Source organism: Phyllobates terribilis, unplaced genomic scaffold (genome assembly GCF_046119375.1).
Source record: "Phyllobates terribilis strain yellow unplaced genomic scaffold, ASM4611937v1 Scaffold_2__4_contigs__length_985480577, whole genome shotgun sequence".
In the NCBI taxonomy this organism is placed as follows: domain Eukaryota; kingdom Metazoa; phylum Chordata; class Amphibia; order Anura; family Dendrobatidae; genus Phyllobates; species Phyllobates terribilis.
Window position 1 is genome coordinate 781,160,031 of NW_027362762.1, and position 11,998 is coordinate 781,172,028.

General features: G+C 40.7%; 1 protein-coding gene across 2 annotated transcripts in view; it reads left to right on the plus strand.

Annotated features, from left to right (window-relative positions):
- The window catches only part of P2RY8 (P2Y receptor family member 8), a 105,565-nt gene extending 93,807 nt beyond the window's left edge, over positions 1–11,758 (plus strand). For both annotated transcript variants that reach the window (XM_073670732.1, XM_073670731.1), the window contains one exon: positions 8,708–11,758. In XM_073670732.1, coding sequence (XP_073526833.1) covers positions 8,752–9,831 — 1,080 coding nt within the window. In that variant the 5' untranslated portion in view covers positions 8,708–8,751 and the 3' untranslated portion in view covers positions 9,832–11,758. The remainder of the gene's footprint in view (positions 1–8,707) is intronic.
- Positions 11,759–11,998: the final 240 nt, after the last annotated feature.

Here is an 11,998-nt window from a genome sequence, read left to right on the forward strand (position 1 = left end):
TACTACTCCCCACAGGCGGAGCAAGGCCTCAGGGCAGAGAGACAGGATGGAGAGGGTAGTAGTAGAGGAGTACGGGTGCCGCGTCGTGCGGTGTAGCGCAGAATAAACAGTCCGGAGGCCATAGGGGTGAACTTCCAAGACTTTACTCACATTAGAGATGGTAGAAGGAAGGTGACTCCCTGCTCCCCGCGGAGTCCTGAGGTCACCAGGGACGGGGGTCCGACAACCTCCGAGTAAGTCCAGCATTCGATCGGGACCCTACACCAGAGTGTTCCTGAACTACAGACCGAATCCTTTCCTGTATGTGTGTGTGTAGATAGGCCGGGTCTCCCTCTGAGCTCCTCTCAGAAAAAGGGCACGGGTGGCAGCTCCGCTCCTTCCGATACCCGGTGGGATCCCCAGGGCCTACCGGGCTTTCCCAACCAGGACATGAAGTAGCAAGGTCGGGTGTCGGGGGCCGGTACCCCTCTTGCAGCCGGACTTCCTCTGAATCTATCAGGTGGTGAGGACAGGTGGCGTACACCGCTCCATCTGCATCCTCCCCGGGATCCATTTGCTGTGGAGCTACACTCCTAAGCTCCAGGCCTTCTTGGTCATGGTCTTTGACCGGGTTGAGACATTCCTCGTCTGCAACCTGCCCCTCGTCCCAAGGCCGGGGTACGAGGGCTGTGTCCCCATCCGATGCAGGTCCACACAGGATCCGCGTTCGGGTGGGAGACCACTGTACCTCTCAGTAATTGACAGCACAAAGACCCATCAAAAGACCGTGAACCAAAATGGCTGTGTATTAAATATGAAATTTAAAGTGTCACTAAATTGTGAGTCCTCCACCCTCACCCACTAACTGGTTCCCCTCACTCTTGGTTCCCCAGTCTCCTTGTAGCCAGGAGGACAGCACCTAGTGCGTTCTAGCTCCCTCTGGTGGAGAAATGTGGTGTTGGATGCAAAGGTTGGGTCCCGACCATCACACTGTTCTTACCTCAGAGGAGGAACACTACACTCCATTAAAGAAGTGCAGCATCCCTGTGGCGGTCGAACCCTCAGGGGCGCCACATATGTTTATTTAACCTCTGTGGATAAGACATATCCAACATCAGTATACAATACACCTCTCTGTTAAGAAGAGTTCATATTCTGTCTCCACCCCGAGGTAAGGGATTATCTCTTTCTAAGCCAAATAATTCAAGTCCACTCAGAATACCTTCATGCATCAAAACATCAAAAAGTTAATTTATTTCAGTTCTCCAATACAAAAAGTGAAACTTGTATATTATATAGAGTCATTACAAACAGAGTGATCTATTTCAAGTGTTTATTTCTGTTAATGTTGATGATTATGGCTTGCAGCCAATGAAAACACAAAAGTCATTATCTCAGTAAATTAGAATACTTTATAACAACAGCTTGAAAAATGTTTTTAAAATCCGATATGTTGGCCTACTGAAATGTATGTTCAGTAAATGCACTCAATACTTGGTTGGGGCTCCTTTTGCATCAATTACTGCATCAATGTGGCGTGGCATGGAGGCAATCAGCCTGTGGCACTGCTGAGGTGTTATGGAAGCCCAGGTTGCTTTGATAACAGCCTTCAGCTCGTCTGCATTGTTGGGTCTGGTGTCTCTCATCTTCTTCTTGACAATACTCCATAGATTCTCTATGGGGCTAAGGTCAGGCGAGTTTGCTGGCCAATCAAGCACAGTGATACTGTTGTTTTTAAACCAGGTATTGGTACTTTTGGCAGTGTGGACAGGTGCCAAGTCCTGCTGGAGAATGAAAATTCCATCTCCAAAAAGCTTGTCGGCAGAGGAAAGCATGAAGTGCTTTAAAATCTCCTGGTTGGGTCTGGTGTCTCATCTTCCTCTTGACAATACCTATGGGGTTAAGGTCAGGCGAGTTTTCTGGCCAATCAAGCACAGAGATACTGTTGCTTTTAAACCAGGTATTGGTACTTTTGGCAGTGTGGGCAGGTGCTCAATAGACTCCCGGCCAGTGGGCGTGGCCTCACTCTATACACTTGTATGGAGACAGGCCACACCCTCTAGTCGGCCACGCCCACTTGCCAGCCACATCATTAGACGGGCGCAGCCTAGCTCAATACAAGTGTATGGAGTGATGCCATGCCCACTGGCACACACAGTGACTGCAGACTTATCAATTTGTACCAGACAACCTTTTTAACCTTCGTGGATAAGACGTATCCAACATCAGTATCCAACATGCTTGCTGTTAAGAAGAGCTTGCCTGCTGTCTCCACCCATAGGTAGGGGATTAACTCTTTCTAAGCCAAAATAATTCAAGTCCACTCAGAATACCTTCATGCATCTGAAAGAAATGTTTTGATATATTGGATGGATTAGTGCATCCAATATATTTAACATTGCATAGTGTGCACCTGACACAATCCACCACAAAGGAACTACTACAATTCAGAAACTGTTTTATCTGATGTTTTCTATTCTGAACCACTGTATCAATTTCATTTGTTTGTATCACATATTTGCAAGAAGCACATTTATCAACATCGCATGTATGGAGACTTATTGATGTAAAAAAACATCCATTGCATAAAATCTCATTTAAATTACAATCCCCATGTGATTTTATTGAAATACAGTACAGACCAAAAGTTTGGACACACCTTCTCATTTAAAGATTTTTCTGTATTTTCATGACTATGAAAATTGTACATTCACACTAAAGGCATCAAAATTATGAATTAACACATGTGGAATTATATACTTAACAAAAAAGTGTGAATCAACTGAAAATATGCCTTATATTCTAGGTTCTTCAAAGTAGCCACCTTTTGCTTTGATGACTGCTTTGCACACTCTTGGCATTCTCTTGATGAGCTTCAAGAGGTAGTCACCGGAAATGGTCTTCCAACAATCTTGAAGGAGTTCCCAGAGATGCTTAGCACTTGTTGGCCCTTTTGCCTTCACTCTGCGGTCCAGCTCACCCCAAACCATCTCGATTGGGTTCAGGTCTGGTGACTGTGGAGTCCAGGTCATCTGGCGTAGCACCCCATCACTCTCCTTCTTGGTCAAATAGCCCTTACACAGCCTGGAGGTGTGTTTGGGGTCATTGTCCTGTTGAAAAATAAATGATGGTCCAACTAAACGCAAACCGGATGGAATAGCATGCCGCTGAAAGACGCTGTGGTAGCCATGCTGGTTCAGTATGCCTTCAATTTTGAATAAATCCCCAACAGTGTCACCAGCAAAGCACCGCCACACCATCACACCTCCTCCTCCATGCTTCACGGTGGGAACCAGGCATGTAGAGTCCATCCGTTCACCTTTTCTGCATCGCACAAAGACACGGTGGTTGGAACCAAAGATCTCAAATTTGGACTCATCAAACCAAAGCACAGATTTCCACTGGTCTAATGTCCATTCCTTGTGTTTTTTTAGCCCAAACAAGTCTCTTCTGCTTGTTGCCTGTCCTTAGCAGTGGTTTCCTAGCAGCTATTTTACCATGAAGGCCTGCTGCACAAAGTCTCCTCTTAACAGTTGTTGAAGAGATGTGTCTGCTGCTAGAACTCTGTGTGGCATTGACCTGGTATCTAATCTGAGCTGCTTTTTACCTGCGATTTCTGAGGCTGGTGACTTGGATAAACTTATCCTCAGAAGCAGAGGTGACTCTTGGTCTTCCTTTCCTGGGGCGGTCCTCATGTGAGACAGTTTCTTTGTAGCGCTTGATGGTTTTTGCAACTGCACTTGGGGACACTTTCAAAGTTTGCCCAATTTTTCAGACTGACTGACCTTCATTTCTTAAAATAATGATGGCCACTCGTTTTTCTTTACTTAGCTGCATTTTCTTTCCATAATACAAATTCTAACAGTCTATTCAGTAGGACTATCAGCTGTGTATCCACCAGACTTCTGCACAACACAACTGATGGTCCCAACCCCATTTATAAGGCAAGAAATCCCACTTATTAAATCTGACAGGGCACACCTGTGAAGTGAAGACCATTTCCGGTGACTACCTCTTAAAGCTCATCAAGAGAATGCAAAGCGGTCATCAAAGCAAAAGGTGGCTACTTTGAAGAACGTAGAATATAACACATATTTTCAGTTGTTTCACACTTTTTTGTTAAGTATATAATTCCACATGTGTTAATTCATAGTTTTGATGCCTTCAGTGTGAATGCACAATTTTCATAGTCAGGAAAATACAGAAAAATCTTTAAATGAGAAGGTGTGTCCAAACTTTTGGTCTGTACTGTACATGCCATCCTTTCACTGTAATGTTTTTAATTATTGGAATATTAGAAAGTAAAGCTTGGTACTTTTTAGATGTGCTGGATCTTCGCTTTTTGGATTTCTTGCCCTCCCACACAGCCTGTTTGGAGATGACAGTTCAAAGGTGTCAGTAATCAGATTTATGCTTGTTTTGCTCAGTGTGCAGTGAGAGCAGAGCAGCCTGTCATTACATCTCCTGTGTGCTGCTACCTGCTTATGATTGGTCAACATCATACAGAAAGAAGTACACGCCCCCAGTGAAAACTCTCTGGCGACGCCCTCTTGGACTTAACAAATATTAATTTGGTGCCAAATACTTTAATTGCTAATATCTCTGCAATAAAAATGCAAAATAAAAAAACAAACAATAATGTTTATTCTGCTCTGCTGCCACCATTACATCATGTGTCCAGTTCAACATGAAAAATTTTGTTAAAGGTCCTCTTTAACCCCTTAATGACGGGAGCATTTTCCATTTTTGTGTTTTTGTTTATTGCTCCCCTTGTTCCCAGAGCCAGAACTTTTTTATAATATGGCCATGTGAAGGCTTATTTTTTTGCGGGACGAGTTGTACTTTTGAACGACATCACTGGTTTTACCATATCATGTACTGGAAAATGGGAAAAAAATTCCAAGTGCGGTGAAATTGCAAAAAAAGTGCAATACCACAGTTGTTTTTTTTTTTTTTGTCTTTTTTTACCGCGTTCACTGAATGCTAAATCTGACCTGCCATTATCATTGTCCAGGTCATTACGAGTTCGTAGACACCAAACATGTATAGGTTCTTTTTTATTTAAGTGGTGAAAAAAAAATCCAGTTTGCTAAAAATAGGAAAAAAAGTCGCCATTTTCCAAGACCCGTAGCGTCTTCATTTTTCGGGATCTGGGGCGGGGTGAGAGATTATTTTTTGAATGCCGAGCTGACGTTTTTATTGATACCATTTTGGGGTAGATCCGATGTTTTGATCGCCTGTTATTGCATTTTATTGCAATGCTGCGGTAACCAAAAAAACGTAATTCTGGCATTTAGAATTTTTTTATTGCTACGCCGTTTGCCGATCGGATTAATTCTTGTTTTATATTGATAGATCAGGTGATTCTGAACACGGCGATACCAAATATGTGTATGTGTGTTTTTTTTGTTGTTGTTTTATTTTGAATGGGGCATTTTTTTTATTTTTTTAATATTTTTTTAAACAATTTCCTTACACTTTCTTCTTGCTTCAATAGTCTCCATAGGAGACTAGAAGCTGCAGTTGTCTGATCATTTTTGTTACACACAGGCGATGAGCAGATCACCTCTATGTAGCAGAAATGCTTACTTGCTATGAGCGCCAACCACTGGGCAGCGCTCATACATCATGACAACCACAGTGGTCTGCTGCAGGCCCCGGGTTGTCATGCCAACCCATCGGTGACCCGCGATCACGTGACAGGGTCACCGATGGGCGGAGTCAGTGACGCGCGAGTTAAATGCTGCTGTCAGAGATTGACAGTGGCATTTAACTTGTTAACAGCTGTGAGTGGATCACGATTCCAGCCGCGGCTGTTGCAGGCACAAGAAAGATATATAAATCAGCTGACATGTGTCCAGTTCAGTGCGTTGAACCGGGGGTACCGACGTGATGCATACTAATACGCACCACGTCATTAAGGGGTTAAAGAGAATCTGTCAGTAGGATCACATCTATTAATCCATGTTTTTGGGCATGTAGGTCATAGAAAGTTGAATAAAAAGACACCATGATATCTGCAATCCAATGTCATATTCCAGAGTAATTAATATTTTTTGTAATATGTAAATGAACTCTTAAGATCTATGGGCCGGACACAGCACTCACAGACTCGGCTTCCAGAGCTTATTTTAAATTAAAGGGGTGTTACAAGTGTGAGACATGTAATGGCTGACAGTCTCCTCTCCTGATCTGCATGTCTCACATGGGTAACGCCACCTTTCATTTAAAATAAACTCTGAATGCAGATTCTCAGGGAGATCTGTGTCCTGCCCATAGATTTTAGCAGCTAATTTACATATTAGGAAAAACATGGATTTCTTGGAAATAAGACACTGGATTGCTTATATCAATAGATTATTTTATTCAACTTTCTATAACCTACATGCCCATATAGATGGCTCAGGGGAGGTTGATCCTACTAAGAGGTACCCTTTAAAGGGAATAGGTAATAAAAAATAACCTATTGTTTAGTCCTGGTATTTTTTTTCTATTTTTGGCAATGATTTTTTTTCATTTGACAAAAAAATAGAATTCTTGTAATTTACTGGCCACTGTTTTTTTTTTTAAGACTTTAACTTCCTGTTGTTTCAGAAATTTCACATATACATAACCACAATTAACAGACTCTAACCCTATTTTTTGTATTGAACCATCAAATGAGCCCTTGCAAGGGTCATGGTAAAGAGAGGGCGAACAGGGTCACATTGCCTATTGTGATTGGTGGATCCTATATTATTGTCATTGTAATCCAGCTTCTGATGATAAAGAGTCTGCTGCAGAGCAGTAAGAGTATAAAATAGCATCCGTGGCCAGTGCGAAAATTGCACGATTACTACGGTAATTGTGTTTTTAAAACAGATTAAGATATGAAAAAAATTGCCAATTAAAAAAAATACAAAAATACAAAAACCTAATTCATTCATTTTTTGATGACATGTTCCATTTTAAGTAACTACTACATTACTACGAGGGTATCCTGACATCATATTCAGGGTCACAGAAAACTTTGATTTCCCTCACTTCATGCTCTATATTTCTCACTGTCAGTGGCATTCGCTAAGAAGAAGGGACTCCATATCACTATATGATACGCTGTTCTTCCATGACAGAAGGTTCCCCACTTAATTTATCAGTTCCTTCTTTGCATTTAATGCAGGTCGTCTGGAGAGGAGAGTCCTTTAGGTGTTTTTGATGCCTAATTGTAAAAGTGATGGGTCTAATCTGGATGGGGTCCCCATAGAAGTGAGGTTGTCTACCTTCTATGTACATCTTTGCTCACGGAGGTTATGCCAAAGTACAGGATGTCACTGGTCACTATGCAATGTAAGAAGTCATCATTTGGATATGGCATGAATCCTCCTTTGAATTGAGTTACTTTTTTAGTTGTGCACTATAAAACAACCAAAAAGCACCAAAGTATAAAATAATCATATTTGCCTAAGAGATGTTTTTATTTTATCATTAGTATCTTGGATATACGAGATCTTGTTCCTCGCTGTTAGGTTTGCTCATGTTCGCTGTCACCATTAGAGGATGTCGGCCGTATGCCGCAGAGAATCACTATCTTACTTATGAAACTTGTTTGGCAGTTAAAGCATTGGCTAACATGTTGCAGTTACTACTACAGGAAATGTCTCAATTCTGCTTTGTTGACCACAATTTTCTCCAAGTTGGTGAATATTATCCCTACCTATTATTATTATTATTATTATTATTATTATTAATCCTGGTGTTGTGATAGCCAAGATTCACATTTAAATGCTGTATGGCTCCTAACAAAAGCCTATATATGCAAAAACCCTATTGAAAAGGGGAATGGTGATGCTCAATTTGTAATTTACTCATGCATTTCTAGGAAGAATAACTAATAAATAAAATCCCCTACATTTTATGATGTTTCAGTATTGTATTTTATTAAAAAAATGCTATACAAGTACTCTAGATACAAAAACAGACAGGAGAGCAGACACATCCTCTCTAAGGAGTAAGGGTTGATAATCAGAAATAGTTAGGTGTTATCAGAAGTACCCAAATGCTAAAATCATAGGAAGTGGACCGGTATGTTGTTTTGTTTCTTCGTATTATTCAAGTATTCTTTTAATTTTTGTTTTAAATGTTTCCAGTGAATTAGTGTTCGTTATAAAGGTGTCATAAGTTTAGCAATATAACGAAACCAGCAAGCCTTTCATGTGTTTCCGACAGTATTTCTGAATGCTTTGCAGGTGCTTTCGAAATCAAGAAGCTAAGATTGCTTCTTGGTTGCTTTTGACTGTGTAATGAAGACTTTCCTATGGTGTGAATCTGGGGTAGAGAAAAATGTTGTGGTTCTCCCACAAAACAGGAGATGGTTTCATCTGAACCAGCCACTTTCCATTGTTTCGTCTATTTTGTACTCGAAGTGACATCTTGTACTATTGCATATTAGGAAAGAGAAGCTGCAGAGGCCTTCATGTACCACTTTGTAGATTTTGGACTGTCGATCGCATTTTTCTCTTGGGTATAAGCACTGGCCGTAATGTCAGCCAGTCACTTTCTCATTGAGAACACAGGAACACTAGGCCGAAAGATCGTTCTTGTGAATGGGAGAGTCAGCTGAGATGGCTGTCAGCTGAACAATCGGCCGAAGCATCTTTCAGACGATAGCCGGCTAATGTGTATGGCTGTCTTTATTCTCACTTGATTTAAAATTATACAGATACTTATCTTATATTCCATTTTTTTGCAGGAGTATTTGTCAAAAGCAAGGAAAAACCATCATAAACAGGAGCCATGATGAATTTGTACAGTTTACCAAATGAATCCCATCCAGACAATGAGACATTAGATATGCTTACAAACAAAGCAATCTGGGTGGCTTTACCACTGGTGTATTCGTTTGTAACTTTAGTAAGTATTCCTGGAAATTTAATTTCACTTTGGATTTTGGTATTTCACTCTAAACCCATCACATCCTCAGTAATCCTTATGATCAACTTGAGCATTACAGACCTTGCCCTCGCCATGCTTCTTCCATTCCAAATACACTACCATACCAACAAGAACGACTGGATTTTTGGAAAGGAACTTTGCAATGTGGTGACAATTATGTTTTATGTTAATATGTATGGTACAATATTAACAATCATGTTAATCAGCGTGGAGCGGTACTTAGGCATTGTCCACCCAATGAAATCAGGTATATGGAGGAAAAGAAGGTACGCAATTGGAGCAATTCTTCTAATTTGGCTGGTGTTGCTAGCTGCATTATACCCTATGGAGTCGACGGATCTAATGTATGAAGTGAAAGATCTAAATATCAGAACATGTTTTGATATCCTCAAATGGAACATGTTGCCAAACCTCATGATTTGGGCAGTATTCATCATTGGACTTTTCCTTTTCTTTTTTTTAATACCATTTATAATTACAGTGGTCTGTTATGCCCGTATCATTAGGAAGCTGATTCAGACATCCAAAAGGCATGGAACTGGTTATGAAAGAAGATCTATCAACCTTGCTATATTTGTCCTTATAGTGTTCATCACCTGTTTTGCACCAAACAATTTGATCCTTCTGGTGCACACAATTGTTCGTCTGTTCTATGGCAAGAGCTATTACTATGCTTACAAACTGACTCTTACATTGAGTTGTTTAAGCAGTTGTGTGGACCCATTTCTCTATTATTTTGCTTCTAAAGATTTTCGTATGAAAGCATTGGAGTTGTTGAATTGCAGATCAAGAGGCATTAACCAGTGTGTAATAAGACGGGACAGCGTGTTCTCTGCTCTGACTTTTTCCACTGGACAGTGTGAAACCTTACAAAACGGGAACAACCACAGATATGACAACAACCAAGTGAGCGACATGTAGACGTTTGGCACACCTATTGTATACGAGCTGAGGGCACTGAATGATATTTTTCTATCTGCATCTAAGAAGTATTACAATTAATCAGCATTTGAACTAAAGACATGGGACTACAAAGAAAGCACTTTTAATTCAAGATATGGTTTTATGATGACATTCAAACATTGAGAGCTTTATCAGATATTACAATGTTGGTATTGAAAATATTGTACAAAATTTTTCAATTTTCAAGTTTTGGTAAATTATTTTATAAATGCTTAAAAAATATCTAACCAGACATATGTGCTTTAGACAATAAAGTACTTGTGTCATGACTTCAATAGAACAAGTCATGACAGATAATGCCATTAATCTGCAGATATGGGCTAATCTGCATATTAATAGCATTAGAATGGTACCCGCCTGCCTTACTGAAAGTACGGCTCCTGGGGGAAATTTTACTTTTTTCCTCCTGGGAGCTGCTGTCTTTCAGTCATGCAGGTGTATTGGGAGGCTACAGTGATCGCTCAGTACACAATGATCGTGGCTGTAAGCAAACCCTGGCACTTTGACTGACAATCGACTCTGCAGTGCATCAGTGCAGTGCTATCAGCCAGTTAGTGCTCGGGCGTGCTTACAGCCACCGCTCATTGTGTAGTGAGACTGTAGCCGCTCCAGGCACGCCTACATGACTGAAATATGGCGGCTCCCAGGAGTAATAAAGTGCATATTCTCCCAAAAACTGTGCTTTCAACAAGGCGGCCGAGAAGCATTGTACTGCTGTTAACCTGCAGATTAAAAGGGGTTGTCCACTGCTATAACAACTTCTTATTCCTCATATTTGGCCCCATTAAAATAAAAACACTTATACTCACCTCCAGTGCGGATGCAGTTCCAGCGATGTCGGCACTCGCGATCCCGGGACTCACGTGAGGTTGTTACGTCACACGAGCCATGTTCCCAATCAGCAATGATGTCACTATCCCCGCCTTCAGACTTATTGAACATCAACAGGAAGTCAGGGCTGCGGCTGCTCTCTGACTTCCTCTTAAAGGGGTTGTCCGATCTAAATTGATAAGTCTGCAGTTACTCTTTGTGACTGCAGACTTATGAATCCCCCAGGGCATGCACTGTGCACTACAAGGATTCGCTGGTTTCTGAGCCAGGACAGTGATGCCACCTCTGATTGGGTGCAGGGCTCATGTGACATAACAACCTCACCTGAGTCCCAGGACCGTGAGTGCCGACATTGCTGGAACTGCAGCGGCACTGGAGGAGAGTATAGAAGTTTTTATTTTAAAGGAACCAAACATGGAGAATGAGAAGAGGTTGTTCAAGTAGTGGACAACCCCTTTAACCACATACTTTTAAGTTAATAGTGTTATCCAATGTGACAGATTCCCTATAAAGAGGACCATTCATTAATTTTGTTTTTATCTAAACTGAGTACCTCTTCCAATTGTCTCTGCATCACTGACTCTGGAGCAGTTTTCCTTTTTTTTCCTGGACCCTCCTGTCCAAAGTTATGCCCCCTGGTAATGAAACTTTTCCCTTTAACCAACTGGATGTATGCCACAAAACTTCCGACATAGATGATAAAAAGCAAATGCCCATAAAGAAAAATTTCCAGAATGAATGGAACAGCTGCAATTAGAGGAGGTACTCAGTTTAAATTTAGTGAAAGCTCCTTTTTACGTGTAGTCCGCTATTTTACTGGCTTTTGAATACTACATAGAATCAACATAACAATGTCATTTGGATTGATGAATACAAGAAATACCGCAGTCATACAAACTGTATGTGTATATTGCTACATTTTTGTTATGGGCCAATTGTAATTACAATTTTAGTTCAATCTTTATATCTGTATTGGATTTAGGCAATTTCATTCATTTTACAAGTAAAAGTACGGTAATACATGTATATAAACTATTGTAAATAAAATCTATATAAGCAAACCTGGTGTGCTGGTTTTCCTAATTTGCTTGCAAAGTAGTAGTAGTCTAGTTAATAATTACTCAGCGACTTGATTAAAGATGGACATATTTTTGCACCATTGACAAAAAAAGTGTATTTTTATACATATATGGGCTAATGAGAACATAAATGAGAACAAAAAAGACATACAGAATGAATGAACTTTTATTTGATACAATTTTGGCCTAACCAAAGCCAGTGTGACTACTAGGCC